The sequence below is a fragment of the Podarcis vaucheri genome (assembly GCF_965113315.1).
Source record: "Podarcis vaucheri genome assembly, chromosome: 3".
NCBI classification, from domain to species: domain Eukaryota; kingdom Metazoa; phylum Chordata; class Lepidosauria; order Squamata; family Lacertidae; genus Podarcis; species Podarcis vaucheri.
This window is the reverse complement of record NC_138761.1, coordinates 40,031,286-40,050,593: the sequence shown is the minus strand read 5'-3', so window position 1 is coordinate 40,050,593 and position 19,308 is coordinate 40,031,286. Positions and strand designations below refer to the sequence as shown.

General features: G+C 45.0%; 1 protein-coding gene across 1 annotated transcript in view; it reads right to left on the bottom strand.

Annotated features, from left to right (window-relative positions):
* The window catches only part of AARS2 (alanyl-tRNA synthetase 2, mitochondrial), a 34,382-nt gene extending 17,104 nt beyond the window's left edge, over positions 1–17,278 (bottom strand). The window contains exons 1-11 of the mRNA XM_082216281.1: positions 17,027–17,278; positions 14,598–14,786; positions 12,373–12,518; positions 11,111–11,305; positions 9,314–9,458; positions 7,714–7,859; positions 6,887–6,995; positions 4,543–4,581; positions 3,011–3,122; positions 1,753–1,880; positions 529–670 (exon numbers count right to left, since the gene is read on the bottom strand). Coding sequence (XP_082072407.1) covers positions 529–670; positions 1,753–1,880; positions 3,011–3,122; positions 4,543–4,581; positions 6,887–6,995; positions 7,714–7,859; positions 9,314–9,458; positions 11,111–11,305; positions 12,373–12,518; positions 14,598–14,786; positions 17,027–17,263 — 1,588 coding nt within the window. The 5' untranslated portion in view covers positions 17,264–17,278. The remainder of the gene's footprint in view (positions 1–528; positions 671–1,752; positions 1,881–3,010; positions 3,123–4,542; positions 4,582–6,886; positions 6,996–7,713; positions 7,860–9,313; positions 9,459–11,110; positions 11,306–12,372; positions 12,519–14,597; positions 14,787–17,026) is intronic.
* Positions 17,279–19,308: the final 2,030 nt, after the last annotated feature.

The window sequence follows — 19,308 nt, the reverse complement described above, 5'->3', positions numbered from 1 at the left end:
TGTGAAAACTGGCTTTATCAGAGACTGGTTGCCACTTTGCTCTGCTTTCTAATAAGGGATACTGGAGGACTATAACACTTTAAACAACAGCTAACATTTACCCAACAGTCATAGATTTAGCATATTGTGTTCATACTTTTTGATACTCAGGAAGAACAGACTTCAGCATCTTCACCATCCTTACCTTGATAATGTAATTTTTGCATATTTTCTTACTAGCATGTAAATTGCTTCCCTAACAGACAGGAAATGGCACAGAACACATATATGTTTGATACACATGAACCAGCAGCCTGCTAACTTTACAGCAGATTATGGGTATTACTTTGGTGAGCTGCGGGAGCCTAAGCAGTTTCTGTTTGGCCATAGGCAGAGTTTATAAAGCAGACACAGCATGTTCTCCACATGACAAATTAACAAATATGCCTGACATATATAAGGTGAGAAGTTTCTTGGATACAAATCTGAAACCCCCATTTCTCCAGAGTGCTTTTTCATACACCTTGTTCAAGCACGGTTAGACCTTACCATATCTGCCATCCTGCCCAAGTTCATAGGCAAACTTTGGAGAGTCGTCAGTAGCAGGCACCCCATCCTGCCTCAACTTGGCCAATGAATGCAGGTCCAGGTGCATCCCAGCTCTCTGCTCCTGTTGCGGCTGAGATTTGCGCTGTGGGGAAAGAAAGGGTACAACTGGGAGACAGCTCAAGTGCACCATTTAAAACAGGCATAGGGAAACTCCGGCCCTCCAGATGTCTGGGACTACAATTCCCATCATCCCTAGCTAACAGGACCGGTGGTCAGGGATGATGGGGATTGTAGTCCCAAATGTCTGGAGGGCCGGAGTTTGCCTATGCCTGATTTAAAACAACAGCAAAAGCTGATGAGCAGAACTCTGAAGTCTTGGGGGATCCCACAAACCATTTGGCATTAGGTTCCCTATTTGGACTCCTGAGAGTCAATGGCCCTAAAAATCAAGTTTCCACATAATTCCCACTTCAGCTTCTCTTGCTGCTGTGCAGCCCTATGAGAGGAAATAAAAATCCAAAAGAAACAGCCATTTCAAAGGGCAGCCCAGAATAAGAAAGGCGGCTGGATAGTTTGTACTGTTGGTCAAACTTCTTGTGAACACTGACTTTGGTTTGATCTTTGACAGTATTTAGATTTCTGAGGGTATTTTACAATTAATCTTATTTTGGACTATTACAACACACTGAGGGGCGTCTTTAGAGAGCCTTATACAGCAGCCTCTATAAGCTGCTGGACCACAACTCCCATGCTCCTTGGGATTGACGGGAGCCCAACAACATATGGGCGGCCACAGGTTTGCCAGCCCTGCCTTATAATTCCTGAAAAGTATTATTATTATTTATTATCTATTGAATGTATATCCTGCCCTTCCTCCCCAAGGAGCCCAAGGTGGCAAAAAGATACACAATTTAACCACAAAAACATTCTAAGACAGAACAACTGCAATTAAAAACTTTTTAAAGTAGTTATTTTAAATTCATTTTTCCCCATACAATGGTCTTGAGGTTGCCAGAAACAGTATTCTTCAGGCACTAAAGGCCTGTGAAAACAATTCCTCCTGAAAATTAATCAGGACCTAGACAGGTGCACCTCACTAGGGAGGGCATTCCACCAACAGGGAACTACCACTGAAAATGAATGCCTTGAAGGACAGTAGTCAGAGGGAATGAAGTCTGAGGTAGTTTAATGTGATGCACAAAAGAAGAGAAATCTGTGCCTTACCTCAGCATCTTCCCAAGCCAGATGGTCCAAAGCAGCAGCATCCAGCTGGACTCCCTTCTCCTTCAGCATCAAACCGACGAGATCCAGCGGGAAACCCAAATTGCTATGGAGAGACCAAGCAACCTCCGCTGCAGGCAGAAGTAAGATCAACGGAGGAGCGTTAGTTTATTTAAACTATTTGCAGGCCACCTTTAAGGATTGAACACACTCAAGGTGGCTTCCAGCATATAAATTCATTAGGAGAAACAAGCAATTATCTCTTCAAATACAGTGCGTTTGGGAGAGAAAGTGCACTGGTAGTAAAGAAACTGCAGTCAGTCAGAGAGCTATTGGCTGCTTGTCTGCCTGCCTTCAGAATGTAAAAAAGAAAAGTCTTGTCAGATGAAACAAAGCTCTGATGAAAATATCACCTTGTTCTTTGTATTCCCAACTGAACACTGCGCTGGACGTACCGTCTCATCAGGAGGTCTGTTCTGACCAGGCAGGATGCAGGCCTTTCATGTGGCAGCACCTAATCTTTGGCGCTCCCTCCTGCTACATCTCAGGCAGGCCTCACTCTTGTTTTTTTCAGCACCTATTCACAACCTTCCTTTTTTCAACAAGTCTTTTAAGTGGACATTCTTATCCTAGGTTCTACCAGTATAGAAACTGTTTTATTGTTTTGTTGTCTTGTTGCTAAGTTAGTTCCAGGTGTTGCACAGCATGTGATTCATAAATGAAATGAAATGAATGAGTTATCCAGCCCAGCGTTCCATTTCCAGCAGTGGCATGGTAGATGCTTCTGGACATTTGCAAGCAGGGTTTGAAGAGCATCCCCCAATGTTTGTACCCAGCACATGTTATTTAGGTGGATACTGCCTCTCTCACTTAGCCAACATGGCCAACATCCATGTACAGACCTATCCTTTTCAAGGGTGTGTGCCATAAAGCCACCTAAGCCAGTGGCTTAATAAAACCACTCCGGGGTGGAGGGGATGTATCAGTGACTCATAATGCTTAATGCTTAACTGGGAGACAGAAAGGAACAAGTCTGGGACCTGAAGTTCAACCGAAAACAGTGGCAAAGTTCTATTGCTGAACAAGTAAGCTGTGCCTTCAGTTACAGACGGTATGTGTTTAATTGCAAGGACCAAAAAGGCAGGGCAACTCAAAAGCCAGGCAGCTTAAAAATGGAAACAGATTGCAAGTGATGCCTCCCTTGTGACTGCATTTTCTCTTGTCCTTTAGCCAACAAGACGAAGAAGAAAAAAATACTTGCCTGGAAAGACTTTGGAATGCTCCATCTGTTGGAGGGTTCTGTTTATAATGCGGCGCCCCCGCAGAAGGGAAGAGAGAAAGGCATCCTCATGCGCACTGATGATATTCATAATCTGTTGGGAGATCAGAGCCAGATTCAGGAGGCAGTTAAACCAATTATTCCAAAGAACTCCAAGAGATACGGAAGTGTTAAAAGGCAGTGGCGGGGACTCAAATCCAGCAGGTGATAAGCTGTTAATGAGATTGGACATGAGACACCAAGGGCTCTGAATATGTGGAATAAAAGTGTCATTCATGAATAAAAGTGCAGTCGTGTCTCATTTGCTTAAACCACTGCCCTTTATGCAGCCCTGTGATGAGCCACTGGGGTGGGGGGTAAATGTAGGTAAAAAGGTGTATGCTATATCCATTCTGCCTCATTTAGTGGGGTCAGCTTTTGGAACAGGCCAGGAATCCAATTGACTGAATACTGTGTACATGTGGAAGGAACGCAGTCTCTGCACGTAGGGGAAAACAGCAAGGAAGTGCATTGTGTGTGTGTGCCTGGGTTCAACCAGAAGGGGAAAGGATGTAGGTCAGGGTTGGGGACCAGTGCACAAGATGTTGTTGGACTCCAGTTCCCATCAGCCCATGCTAGCATGATCAACCACCAGGGATTATGAGGACTGTAGTCCAACATCATCAGGAGGGCCACAGGTTCCGCAACCTTACTGTAGGTTTTGCTTGGTTTTTTTGGTTTTTCTATAACAAAACAGGCTGCTTGGAAATAGGTTAGAAATGTAGCTCTGCTAACTGTGCCTGTAAAATACTTCATTTCACTTATTTCTATGTACATTAGAATTTGCAACACTAGATTGGACGGTAGCAGAAAAAGCCTCTGCTCTGGAAGAAATAGCTGAATTATACAGAATACAGTGGTACCTCAGGTTAAGTACTTAATTCGTTCTGGAGGTCTGTTCTTAACCTGAAACTGTTCTTAACCTGAAGCACCACTTTAGCTAATGGGGCCTCCCGCTGCTGCCGTGCCGCCAGAGCACAATTTCTGTTCTTATCCTGAGGCAAAGTTCTTAACCCGAGGTACTATTTCTGGGTTAGCGGAGTCTGTAACCTGAAGCGTATGTAACCTGAAGCATATGTAACCCGAGGTACCACTGTATTAAGAAAGTTTGGGCTTTGAGGTGCACCTGGTCAGCTTTAGTAAGCGTGGTCAGCTGTGGTAAGAAGCAAACTACAGAGCCTGCTTTCAGATTAATTACATGTGGGAATTATCAACCTGCACCTACTCAGTGTGTTACATTTATTCCTGCTCCCAGCTGCTCTCCTTTAGCCTTCTCCCAATGAGAAGGGGGGAAATCACTTCTTTAGTAGTGGAAGCTCCTGTGCAACATATTCAACTGGAGAGAATTCAGGAGAAAACTTAGGCAAGATGTTCCTGTACACCATCATCCAGTGAGAATAGTTCCTATACTTCGTGCAACCGGCAGCAATTACCAATTAGACACAAGTTTTGACCCACCAGTTCCAGTTGCTCACCGTGTCTGTATCCTTCCTTAGCTCCGGATAGGCATCTCCCTGCAAAGGAAGAATGACGGACTCTCAGAAGCAGAGCTTCCAGCCCCAGCCCTCCTCCCCATGCACTACCAAGCACACAGCTTTGCTCCTTACATCAGTGGCAGGAACTATCCTGTATAAGCAGGATATCCAAACTTGACAATTTAAGCTTTGATTTGCACAGCGATCACCCACGGCCTTTAAACTCACACACCTTTCAAGTCCTTTCTCCCCCCTTCTTAATAGGAGCGTGGCTGTCATTCAGTCAAAGAAGCGGAACCCTGCAAACACAGCCCAAGTTTCTTCATTCTAAATGCCCTGACCAAAGCACCTCTCAGGCACACTTCTCTGGCATGAAGTGCTTGGTGGATTTTGCAGTGAGACTATAAAGAGCAGGTGTTCCACGGTGCACCTAGGAGGACTGCTGCACCTGTTGATGTTTTCCCTAGTATGGAAGGTTGTATGGGAAATACATGCAGAAGACAAAATGAGGAGTTAGGGATCTGACATGGTTACCCTTCCTGCCTGTTCCTTCCCCCTCCCTCGCCCTCATTAAGTTTTTGATGGTGTGAGAACAGTCTTTGGTGTCCTAATCAGTTGGGAGGAGGTGAAACCCCCACCCCACAGCTGCCTTAATCAGCCTGGGAGGATAGTGCTGGAAACTTCCTTTGATGTTCGAAATTGTTGTGGGAAAGTGAGGCATTGGGAGGAGGTGGCTATCTATAAAATCGGGTGGTGTGGGCAGTGTTTTTCAGAAGCTTGTACATGGACTGATCAGCTGCAGGGCCGTGCAAACTGAGGCTACCTGGGGGAGTCACTTTGCTGCTTCTTGAGGGCTTCCAAGTGGCAGATAGAAGTGCATGCTTGCTGAGAAGGGTTATATAGAAAAAGATTCAAAATTCCAAACAGAAATAGTAAATAATGATTGTAAGGTAATCTCAAAAATGTACAAAATGTTATTGGAATGGTATACGATGGACGAGGAAGTTAAGTCGGTAATGATTCGCTGGGCCAGAGATTTTGGTTATAATATATATTTTGAAGATTGGGTTAAAGGATGGAATGATAACTTGAAGTTTACAGCATGCACCACCTTAAAGGAAAATGGTATGAAAATGGTATATAGATGTTACATTACACCAGTTAAATTAGCAAAAATGTTTAAAACTTGTAACAAGTGTTGGAAATGTAAAGAGAAAGAAGGAACATTTTTTCACATGTGGTGGGAATGTAAGAAAGTGAAGGGGTTCTGGGAGATGATATATAATGAGTTAAAGAAGATGTTGAAATATAATTTTGTAAAGAAACCAGAAGCCTTTCTTTTAGGAATATCAAGAAAGGAAATAAATAGAAAGGACCAAAAACTCTTTCAGTATGCAACAACTGCAGCGAGAATATTAATGGCCCAAAAATGGAAGCAGGAAGAACTACCGACTCTTGAGGAATGGAGAATGAAGTTAACGGACTATGCAGAACTGGACAAACTAACTGGAAAAATAAGATACCAACGAGATCACAAGTTCATTGAGGACTGGGGAAAATTTTCTGAGTATTTGAAGAGTGTATGTGATGAGCAAACAACGGTAGTGGGTTTTAAAGAAGCTTTGTGAAAGAATAAGGAATATTGCAAAAATGCAAATATGTTGGTTAAGGTATATTAAAAGGCGATATTAATTTTGGAGAATGCGTAGATAACAAATTTAAATACAGATGATTGTCAGAGAAGCTGAGGGAAGTCCAAAAGATGAAAATATGTTAATTGGGAAATTGTTAATTGGAGATATTTGTGTAAAACTTAATAAAAATTTATTTTGAAAAAAAAGAAGTGCATGCTTGCTATGTATACATTGCTTGCTGTTTAGAAATAAAATCTTCTTTTCACTCACTTGTGTTTTGTACTGTTTCTGGATCTCTTTTAAAAGAACCACCTTGCATTTGGCAAAACAGGGGTCTCCCTTGGATGGCATCTGAGGAAGCTTTTGTCCTCACATACAACCCCCTACTTTGTCACAACTCCAGCAACTATACCTATGGCTGCAGTTATTGAAACATTAAGGAACAGACTCTTTGTAGCTCAGTAAGGTGTCATCAGCATTCATCAGGACCTAAAGCAAACAGTTACCACTCCCCCCCCCCCGCCACCCACAATGTGAAATAAATAAAGGATCTCATAAGTATTGGGCTTATCATTTCAAGAAACTAGGTTGCTTGTCCTGTTACTTGGTGTGTACTCTTGGTCTACACATGAACCAGTGAAATTGCTATAACATTTGGATGGGAATCTGGCTAGAAACAAGTGATTCTCCCCAGGAAAATTCTCGGTTACCAGAATTTCCACCACAACAGGAACCAAGCTGGCCAGGAACCCAGGTGGCGCATGAAGAACTTCAGAGCAAAACCGCACAGCCCTGCGCAAGATCTGGCGAAGGACAAGCCTGCAGGGAAAAGAAATTTCAAGAACAGTTAAGTGTTCTTGGTCAGAATGCTGTTCTTTTTCTAACCAGCCTCCCAACCAGGTAGTGCAGTTAGCCAGTTTTAGATACCAGACTTTAATATACCCTCACGCCATTCCTCTTTACATGGCAAATGAGTACTCCCTCACTTATCACAAAATGTAGTAAGCCAGCCAGGCTGCCTTTGGGGACACCTTCTAATTTTGCTGAATGGCGTGTGGGTCTCCCACCCCAAAGCCTTGCCCTGCTCCCAACGTTCAAACACCCCACCAATAAGATCCCATTAATATTTATCCTTCAGATTCCCCTTGACTCATCACCAATTATCCTCCTGCATGCATCTCACATCTGTCACATCAACAGTTGATTCTTCTGCCTCTTCCACACGTAGTTTCCTGACAAGAGTGTAGTCTCTCTGTGCCAGGAATGGGGAACATGTAGCCCTCCAGATGTTGTTGGACTCCAGTTCTCATCAGCTGCAGGCAGCATGCCTACAGTCAGGGATGATGCAGTCCAACAACATCTGGAGGGCCAGAGGTTCCTCTCCCTGCTCCATGTCCATTTTAGACTCTGCTTCTTCACTCCAGAATCTCCTCCTCCTTCAAAAGCCCCCATCTTGCTCAAGTCTCCTTAAGCTCCCCTTAAGTTCAGAGCCCTTTCTCTGCCCCAACCAACCCTTGTGATTGTGCTTCTTCCTTACTCGGCACCAGACATGCCTGGGTAAACACCATCGGCAATGCAGACGGACAAGGTGCGCACGTGATCTGCCACCACTCTGTAGGCCATGTCCACGCTCCCAGGGTCAGCTTCTCCAACCAAGCCTCGATATCTGGGCCCACCACAGCCCTGCAAGATAAATATATTTTTAGGAAGCCTGAATAGGGGGGCTGCAGAGAAAGCTTCATAGCACTGAATACTGCAGATGTCTCCTTCAAATGATAATTGTTTTTCTGTAACATTTGTTTAAAGTCCTCTGGAAGTTCTTTAAAAGTACAAGATAGAAGCTACCATGCCAAACGAAGGCATAAGCCTCTCTATCAGTCTTGGAAATATAGTTGTAAAACCCGCCCACCCAATTCACGATCCTTGCTTCCTCTTTGTACAGTGGTACCTTGGGTTACAGACGCTTCAGGTTACAGATGCTTCAGGTTACAGACTCTGCTAACCCAGAAATAGTACCACGGGTTAAGAACTTTGCTTCAGGATGAGAACAGAAATTGCGCAGCAGTGGCGCAGCGGTAGCAGGAGGCCCCATTAGCTAAAGTGGTACCTCAGGTTAAGAACAGTTTCAGGTTAAGAACAGACCTCATGTCATGGCTGTGTCTCTTGGCCCTTTACAGTTGCAGTCCTATTCTCACTTACCCAGGAGTAAGCCCCATTGAGCCCAGTGGGAATTATTTCCACGAAGGCATGTGTAAGAATGTACTGTACAGTGGTACAGCTAGTTACAAACTTAATTCGTTCTGGAGGTCTGTTCTTAACCTGAAATTGTTCTTAGCCAGAGGCGCGCTTTCGCTAATGGGGCCTCTTGCTGCTGCTGCGCCGCCGGCACACGATTTCCGTTCTCATCCTGGGGCAAAGTTCTCAACTCGAGGTAACTCTTCCAGGTTAGCGGAGTTTGTAACCTGAAGCATTTGTAACTCAAGGTACCACTGTAAAGCATAAAGAGATAGTTGCAGCTCTGCTGTCAGAAGCAGGATGTCTCTGAATACCAGTCACTGCAAATCGGAAGTGGGCAGCATTGCTGTTTCACTCAGGCTTCCCACGGGCATCTGGCTGGCCACTGTGAGAACAGGATGCTGCACAAGATGGGCCCTTGGGCCTGATCCTGCAGCACTTTCTTCGCTGATTTAGTTAGGAAACTGCTAGGGAACTCATTTCCAGACACAGAAGGAGGGCCAGGTGTTATTGCAACACGTTTTTTAGCTCTCGAGGGCTGCACTTTTCCACCCAGGAAAGAAATGTCACATTGAAAGGGCTGGCAAACTGTTGCTGCCATCTCCCGGAGCCCTTTTAGGGTTTTGACCACGAAGCAGCTGCAACTGCTGTTCTTTTCACCTTAGAAATGACTGCTCTGGTGTATCACAGCTGCTCAAACTATCTCTCCTAGTTCTAAAGAGCCGTGCAGCTAGGAGTGTCCCCCCCGCCCCGCCCCCACAACCAAATGAAAAACCACCAAGAGACCAGGAACTGCCATCTCTCTGCTCACCCAGAAGCAGCTAATGTTGCTAGGTATGTAGCTTTTACATATAAACCCTCTGAAGTTTCAAGTCTGGCTTCCCCTGGCAACTGATCATTACCTTGTGAATGGCATCCAGGAGAGGAGTGAAGAGGTCGGTGTCGTAATTGGAGCGCTTGTTCTGGAGAATGGTCATCAACCTTTCCAGACCCATTCCTGTGTCCACATGATGCTCAGGCAGCTGCTGTAGACTCCCATCAGCCTCTCTGGCAATAGACCAGTCAGTAACCAAGGGGTGGGGGGGAGACAGATATAAGATAGAAGCAAAAGGCTTGATTATTCACCTAAAGCTATGGATGGGAAAAACCCCAGACAGTAAAGGAGATATCATAATTTGGAAATACGGTACTAGGGAAATGAATGAGAGGGGTAGCAGAAGCATTACCAGAATGCTGCAGCAGAGGATAGAAAGAGGATCAAACAGACTATGAAAGTGAGGCGTTACAAAAGTTCTTATATGGACTACATTATGCAGGATGCTGCAAAGGCAGGTCAAATTACTCCAGAGCATTGGCAAGGAACCTCCGCCCTGCTCTTGAATGTTCCAGAACTCTTCTGAAATCAGCAGGGTTCAAGGTGCTACATTCAGAAGGTAGAATAACTTTGAATGCACTCCCAATTATTCCTTTGCAGCCACAGCTTTTCTTCAGTTTAAGGCTGCAAAGGGAAAACCTTTGGAGCCACAGCTTGAACGTGACGGGTCCTCCACTTAACATGTTATTTATTTGCACAATCGTGACTCTAGGTGCACGGCCGAAAATAAATAGAGAGTGGGGGACCCCTGCCATGGGGAGTGCTTTTCAAGTCTTTGACCTTGCTTAACAGCCTCAGGGAAGGAGATATGTGGGCTTTGGGACATTCCCAGGACCCTCACATGACCTCCCAGAGCCCAGGACACCCAGAAGCAGAGGGCATGGCCTGCTCTGGACTGGCAGGGATGGTCCCATGAGGGGCGGGAGGTTGGTTCTGTCGGAATCTCCGTTCAACCGAGCTGATAAAACTCATCTTCCGGAATCACCCTCCGACATGAATAATGACCTGAGCCTTTGATGAGGCCTCCAGGCACATTCCCATTACACAGAGAATCAAAGCAGCACGCAGAACTGATGAGATTTATGGCTACATTGCTATGCTTTATTTTCTAGCTATGCAGACAGAAAAGAAATCATCCTCTCTCTGTGAGAGCAGAGAGCAACTGAAAAACAAAGGAACAGGAAACCAGTAACGTCACACCCATCTCCTGTCTTCCATGAGACTTCCAACAGCCTGGAATGTCTCTGGAATGTAAACAGAGTCTTGTGACTCCAAAGCACTGCACAGTGGCAAACAGAAACTAACAGGTTCTAGGGGTTTCCTGGATTTAGATGATTTTGCCTTTGTGTGCGGACCCCGAACCATGTGGAAGTGGCAGGTCCACTGTATTTTATTTAGAACTGCTTTGCATGCAGAATGTCCCAGGTTCAATCCCTGGCATCTCCAAGTACAGCGGAGAAAGAAAGACCCCTGTCTGAAGTTCTGACTCAGTATAAGGCAGCTTCCTCTCTTCATAAGCCATGGCTGCAAAGGAAGAATCTGGCTACTTCTGGATCCAGTCCGCCAGCCAGATCCAGTTCCCCAACCCTACTGTAGAGCAGCTTTCCCCAACCCGATGCTCTCCAGCTGTTTTGGAATACAAGTCCCATCAGCCCTGATCAGCAAGTTCAATGGTGAGGAATGGCAGGAGTTGCGGTCCAAAACATCAGGCTGGCAGAAGGCTACTGCAGACTCTTGTGATTGTTCCAATGGTATAGAAGCCTCCCACCAAGAAGTGAGGTTCTGGCAAAAAGCTTGGTACCCAAGCTGCTCCACCATTTCATACCTGCTATACTGCATGAAAACCAGATTCCAGATCTCCACGACTTCAGGGTTGCCCTGGTTCACCAGTGCTGCCGCATTCCTACCCCTGCCCACATGGTCATAATGGATTTCTGTGCAGGGTCCACAGGGACCAGTATCGCCCATCTCCCAGAAGTTATCTTTCAACTGAAAAGGAAGCACGTGGCTGGGAGGCACACTGGAAAGCAAGAAGAGAACAGCTTATGAACCTAGGGCAATAAAACCACACTCATTTTTCTTACCCAAAACCTGAGCCTTTGAACCTCACAATAAACAGGGCAGAAAACAGAAGAGGATAATTCTCTATGATGCCTGAGCAACTGCAGCACTACCATTAACTATGAGTTATCATACTGCTCCTCTACGATGGTAGCCTCTTATCAGTAAAAACTAATAAGTAAAAAACAAGAAGTACAGAAAAACTTGGCAAATACTTGGGCCTGGTCATGTCTAATGAATGCTGGGATGCATCCAATCTTTGCACATTCTAACATATTTTCTGTACACTCTATCCCATGTTACCACTTTGATTGCAAGCCTTTGGTCAATGTTTTTTTAAAATATATATATATTTGTGCAGTGCTTACTTTATTTTAAGATCAAAACATACAAACTCCCATCAGGGCAGGGCTAACTGTGACAAGAAATTCAAGTTCTGTACTCAGAATAGACACAATCTGGATAGATGGAATTTTTGGCAGGGAGGGTGACAAGGTGCCAACAAGGATCCAAGCACAGAAAAGATAACGATTGCCAACTGTGCTTAGCAGAGACTGTAACTGAAGTCCTTGTTAGTTACCAAGCTTTTTGGAGACATTTCCTGCACATTTTCAATAACTTATCCTGTAAAAACTATAAACTTTTTTTATGTGTTATTTTGGATGCTGAATTGGACGTCTGCATGCATACCATGTGGTACAAGGCATGGCTACAAACAGCTTTGGACAACATCCAGATCAGACTTCTAGTACGGTGGTACCTTGGTTCCCAAACAGCTTGGCTCCCGAACAAATCGGCTCCTGAACGCCACAAACCCGGAAGTAAGTGTTCTGATTTGCGAACGTTTTTTGGAAGCCGAACATCTGTTTCGGCTGTTGGCATTGTTTCCGGGGCCAATCAGCCAATCAGAAGCCATGCCTTGGTTTGCGAACGTTTTGGAATTCGAACAGACTTCCAGAATGGATTGAGTTCAAGAACCAAAGTACCACTGTATTATCTCTTTTGGCATCTTTTTCATTTACTTACCCCAGGCTGAGCCAAATTTCCCTGCTCTCTTCATCTGCGCTTAGACTAAGTGAGGCATCTCCTCCGAAATAGGTGACATACAGACGGTCCTTGGGGATTTCATAGACCTGTGTTAGGAGCTCCCATGCCATGCTACAAGCTTCCTCCTGAAGACAAGGAAAGTTGTCAAATGATGGTAAATAACAAGCCAATGTTTGGATAATAAGGAAGTTACTTAATTGCAAGGGGGATGGCTTCTATTTTAGTTTATCTTATTTTCAAGGACAGTGTTGCATAGTATACATAATGATAGATTTGAACCAAGGAAAGGGACCTACTTAGTCCCCTTGGGCAGGCTACCTCACAGGGTTGTTGTTGACTCCATGTATGATTTCCCAATGAGTTCAGGCTTAAGGATTAAATACAAATACAGGTGACACCCCACTTGCATGGGGGTTATGTTCCAGGTCCCCACATGCAAAAGTGAAATGTGCATAAGTGGGGAACACCCTGGAGAGTCCTCTTGGGTTGTGAGGAGAGCCTCCCCAGAGCCCAAAGAGGATGCCGAAGAAACCAGAGATGCAGAGGGGCTTTGTTTGTCCTCTTCGGGCCCTAAGGAGGGTCTCCTCACAACCCAAGAGGAATTTTCAGCACTTCTTGGTTCCCGGCGCCGCACGTGAGCGAGGCCGCACGTAATTGGGGAGTTGCATGTAGGCAGATAACAGACAAATAAGTTCATGAATGGCAGAGGACAACTCAGGAACTTCGTTTTTACTGTGTTCTCTCACATTGTCCAAAGCACTTAGGCTAAAAGTATGAGAAAGAAAAACTTGCTAAATTATGTTTGTAAACACAAACACAAACAAGATTAGTTTAGACAACATGCCATCAGGTTTCTCACAACTGATATTTTAATAGCAGCTAGTAACTTGTGCTCAGGAAAACCAAGGAAGCCTTGTATTTCTATGACGGGGTGTGTGTATTGGTACCTACAAAAGCTTGTTCCCCAGTTACAATAAGAGATTTCCTTCTGCTCTGATGTTTGTAGTGCAAGCATGGGGAATTTGTGGCCCTCCAGATGTTCTGGACTACATCTCCCATCCTCCCCGACCACTGGCGACGCTGCCTGGAGCTCATGGGAACTTAAGAGTTGAACAACATCTGAAGGGCTGCAGGGTTCCCACCACTGTTGTAGCTCAGAACAGCCTCTATCTCTGTTGGTCTGGCCTTGCTTTTGATTGTTTTTGTACTGGAGCCATAGGATAGAATGGAGGAAATTCTGAACAATGATTTGAAATGAAGAGTGCAAGAATTGCTCTCATCTTGTGGTACTGATATGCAAGAGTGGATAGACTGACGGTGATTAACAGGTCTTATGCTGCCAGCAAGACTAACTAATAATGATGAAAGAAGAAGAACCAGGCTCATTAAGAAGCATATGAGCTCAGACGCACTGGGCTTGTTAGCTTCCCAATTAAAAATGAAATAAAGGCACTATGCTCTGCTCTTGAACCAATGCAGAGCTGGAAACAGATGTTTTATAATTAGTCACAACCTCCTGCTTCACCATCTCCCGTGTTACCTTTCCAAGGTCTAAAATATCAAACATGCAGCAATACCATATGGCCCCATTTCACCTGCATCTAGACCACTTCATGGTGTGTGGGAGGGGACTTATTTCATATGTGACTGTTCCCCCCACATCAAAATGCCCTGTCTGTGGAAAGCTGGGGACAAGGCTAGGTTGGACTAGATGATCCTGAGGGTCCCTTCAAACTCTACAATGTTATGATTCCCCATGCAAGCAGATTGTCCTTTACATAGGGAAACATACATTCCCCCACTTATTTCAGCCCAGATATCATATTATTATTATTATTATTATTATTACTACTACTACCATATTTATGCAAATCTAATGTGCACCTCAATTTTCAAAACCTTGAAACCAAAGAAGTATTTGCTGGTGCCATCAAATCTAATGCACACCTTAATTTTCATCACGCAATTTGGTCAAAAAAGGTGTGCATTGCATTTGAGTAAATATGTTGTTGTTGTTGTTAATATACCGCCCTTCATCAAAAGACCTCAGGGCATTTCGACTTGCGTAAATCAGTTCTAAAGGCACTGTGGTTTAAAAACAAAACATCACCGCAAAAGTTTGTCTCTACCATACTGAAGCAGATTAAAAATATAAACGGAAACACCTAACGTGTTTTAAAATAAAGCATGGCCTCATCTCTTACTTTGAAATAATCACCGAAGGACCAGTTCCCCAGCATTTCAAAGAACGTGTGATGATAAACATCTCGGCCCACATCCTCCAAATCGTTGTGCTTCCCACCTGCACGCACACATTTCTGGCTGTTCACCACCCGCTGGTAACTTGCTAGCTCACTCCGGGGATCTGCTGAGCCCAGGAAAATGGGCTTGAACTGGAAAGTGAAGGAGAAACACAAAGCAGTTTTCACATATAACAGATGCTGAAGCTGGGATCCAAGGGAAGGCATGCTATAAAGCTGTAATAGCCTGCTAGTGAACTACTGGGCCCAATTAAATGGCAAGGTTTGGCCCTGCTCATGGTGCCTCCATCAAGATCAGACCAGAAGGTGGTGACAAAAGACAGCATCTTTTTGATGGCACAACCTCAGTTCTGGAACTCCCCCTGCTAGAGATCTGGTTGCCCTCCCCCAACTGTTTTCTTTCAAGTGAAAGCATAAAAGTATCTCCTTCTCCAAGCCTATAGCCAAGAGCTGGTGTGGAGTCCTTATAACTCAATGATTGCTGTGGCAGCACTGTATTTTACTGGTGGATTGTATTTTATTGTATACTGAGTTATTATTGTTGTTAAAATTTCTATACTGTACCTCCCTTCAGCCAAGGATCACATAAAAACACAAAAATATGTAACACAGTAACAAAAACAGTAACCCCCCCCCACAAAAACAACATGGATTAATGTTGATTTTATTTGGTTACTGTTACCCAACCACCCTGGGTTTCTCCAAAAGGAAGTAACTTAAGTCTTTGATTTTAAAGGGTGTACTCAAGAGTATGATTTAGTTGGATATGACCCAATATATTGTCTTGATCTAGACAGGATATGGGCAGAAAGGGGATGTTTTCTCCCAACAAGTGAAAATGGTAGTTTTTCTTAATAAAAACAAATTATTTGACTCCTGCGATACTGTTCCTCACAAGAAGACACAGGCCAATTTAACTGTGACTTACATCACTTGAATTCTTAATATATAGCACAGGCTCAAAATAAATCTTGCCATCCCATCAACTAACACGAGGGGCTTCCTCTTCCATACTGTCAGGATGTGGAGCTACCAAAATGTGTACATCCAGAAAGGCATTCTTGGTGGCTGCCCAGGATTTTAGAAATTCACTTTTTGAAGCAATGAGCATCTTTTGAAAGTGTTGCAATACATCTTGAATTCTGGAATCCCCTCCCCACAAGGGTGCATCTGGAACGTTCACTATAACTTTTGGCAAATACTAAAGATGCACCTCTTTACCTTGGCCCTTTCACACTTGAGATGTATGTTTTCATGGTCCTCCCTATTCCTGTGACTGCAATTTGTTTTTAATGTTTTTAATTTAAAATTAGTATAACCCACCCTAGGGCCTGCTGCGATTTTCATTTTCATTTAAATTACTGATGGACTGAATGGGAATAATAGACTTTTATGCGTTAACCATCTTATCAATGCCAGGTAAAAGGTAAAGGGACCCCTGACCATTATGTCCAGTCGCGGACGACTCTGGGGTTGCGGCGCTCATCTCGCTCTATAGGCCGAGGGAGCCAGCATTTGTCTGCAAACAGCTTCTGGGTCATGTGGCCAGCATGATCGGCAAGCCCTAGGCTCTGTGATTTTGACCACAGCGCCACCCGCGTCTCCATATCAATGCCAGGACATGTTATCAATTATGTTTCTTTGTGAATGCCCATCACTAATAATCCCTGCCTGTACTTATCTGCACTGCATTTCCTTCCAGCTTCACTGTTTACAATCTCGTTTATGTGTCCCTGCAACTCAGATGTAGCAAACGGCAGTCTATCAAAGCTTATGCAACCATACTTTTCTTACTCTCTTAAGATGCCATAAGACTCTTTGCTGGTTTTGTTGCAAGAGGCGCAAGGCTATCGCTATGGAAATCATTTTAATTTTGCTTTCTTGTCCAAATGAAATATATTGTTTCCCCACTAATAACCTGTGGGATTTGGCCACCGGAAAACATCTACTCAAATACATTAAGCAAAATATTATTTCCATTTCACTTATAGGCACTGCTTTGATTTAAAAACTTCATCAGGGCGATTAAAGTTTTTCATAGAAAGCTTGTAAAGAAGGAATCCCAGACGAGTCCCATAAGGAAGATTCCCAGTGGAAATGCATTGGATTCCCTAAGTTACTTACTTTATTTTGTTTTGTTTTTATTTCCCCTCAGCTTGAACCTGACACTTTCCCTTCTCTGCCGGAGCTCCTCCTTTTACAGGGCCTTTGCTTCGTCCGGCAGATAAGAGGGAGGGATAGCGGCGGAGTCGACTGGACCTTGAGGAAAAGGAATAACTATCCCAACCGGATCACACCGGGCACGCAAAGCAGCGGTAGGAACCATTCTCTGCAGGGCTGGTTCCTCCGCCGCGCCCTTTTTGAGGACGTACCTGGTTCATGCCCGCGTTCACGAACAACAGCCCGGGATCCCCTCGCGGCCGCACCGGAGCCGACGGCACCACTTGGTGCCCGTGCCGCTCCTTGAAGAACTGGAGGAAAGCCTGGCGCACTCGCGCGGAGGACGGCGAAGCAACAGAACGAGTCCCCTGGCAGGAGCTGCAATACCAGCCAGGGGGCACCCGGAGAAGGCGCCTGACCGAGCCCTTGCCTGCTACCGCCGCCGCCATCTTAACTGAGGGCGGAATTACGGGACTCGTGGCTTCAGGGTTACAATGGCTAGGGCGGATTCGTCTCTGAAGTCCGCCGTTGTATGAATGCCTTCCTCCCTGCAGAGGATGGTGGGATTGTGACGGTCCGGTGGACCACCCTAATAGTTCCTAACCATCGGACTTGGAAGTCCAAGCTGCACAGTTTTTTCTTATGTCCAGTCCAGCTCAAAGGAGGGGTGGACATTTGTCTCGTATGCTCCAACGGCAGTGCAAGATTGGTTGAAAACTAAGGGCCATGAAGTGATGTAAAAATCGGGGTTTGGCTTCAGCTGCCCAACTCCCCATGGGACTCTGAGTCCCCTAAGTCCATGATCAGTCAGAGATATTTATTCTATATATCTCAAGTGCCAAAATGTCTTGGGCAGATCCCCCTGGAAATTGAGTGACATTAACCGAAGTCTGTGTGAACTTCAAGTTTAAAAAGCCAAGCAGCGCCCGCGGGTCTCAAACCGCTGGAAGCGATTGGGGGATCCAAGCAATGCGTTGGTCGATGGAACCGCTGGGCTGAGCTGGCTCCGGAAAAGAACGTCGCTTGGAGCATATAAGAAGCTATTTACGGAGGGGAGCGGCCAGGCAAACACCAAACCACGTCTGTTTCCTCCAATACCTTCAATCTGGATAAGCTGACCTGTAGATCCCGCCGCTGTAAGGCACACCAGCGGTACAGAGGATGTAAAGTCCTTTTTAAAAAATAATCACCATTTGCAATAGAGCTGCGAATCCCAGCTGCAAAGAGCTTAAACTTTGCAGATAAGGTTGAGCTTGGCTGAGTGGGAGGAGACGTTGTTTGCACTGTTAGTCCCACCCCTTGCTTCATAGATTCTTGTATGTTGTAGCTGACCTTACTCCTCGGGCCGGCTTAGCCTAGCGGTTACTTCGACTCTACATTTGCAGAATCTCTAATTGCTTAACGGCAGTTTGATACCCCGCGGGCGCTGTCTGGCCTTTTTTTAAAGTCTCTGCAATTTTACTTGATTTTATTTACATATCCAGGCTTCTTTACTGTTTGCAATACTACCTGAGCCCAAGAAGGCTCTCTTGAAAAAACAGCGACCAAAGTCTGGGGGAACTTCAAGTTCATTGCAGTGTTGGATTTGGACCGGGTTTCGAATTCTGGATCAGGTCCTGTAGGTGAACAGGGAGTGGAAAACACGTGATGCCATTTATCCCTCTGCACCCATCCAGTGTGCCCAAAATTACAACTAACAGACTAGGTCACTTATAGTATCTGCATCCCAGGTGAAATGTGGCCAATCAAAAAATAAACTCATATATCATTTCAGTGTGCAGTCTGTGCAGTTTGGCAATACAGTGCAGTATGGCAAGTGCAGGGACAACGGGCAATTGCAGAAAATGATGCTGCGTGTCCCCATGACTTAATGAAAATGTGATGGATGGGCAAAGTCTTCTTGGGAGAAGGAGAGCATCCTCGTTCAGTGCAGGTCTTTTAAAAAGTCCTTCGCCTTGGGCAAGACAACGGAAGGTCAAGCACACGGAATCGCTGCTCACTAATTGCTGGACTCTGGTGGGATTGCAAAACCTGTAGCGGTTTTGCAATGTAAATATGTTGCCGCAGGTGTAATTTAGACATTGGCTTAGCTGAGAAGGCTAAAAAGCCAGGCAGCGCCCGCGGGTTTCAAACCGCTGTGAGCGATCGGGGGATCCAAGCTACGCGTTGGTCGATGGAACCGCTGGGCTGAGCTGGCTCGAAGGAAAGCAGCTGCTTGGAGTATACAAGAGCGTGGGAGGGCGATGCTTTCTCTCCTGTCCCCATCAGTGATCAACCAGTACTGTATATACATGTCGTGAAATACAGTAATAAATTAAAAAATGAAAATGAAGACGCCACCCTGCAAACAACGAGTCACGTCTCCTCCCCTTCGCCAAGCCCCCTAGGTCTGCATCCATCCTTTCTCGCTTACGGAACTGATTTTTATCCTGCCGTTGCTCTGAAAAACTTTAGGGCGCCCCCCCCCCTTTTCTTTTTGCTGCAGCTCGGATGT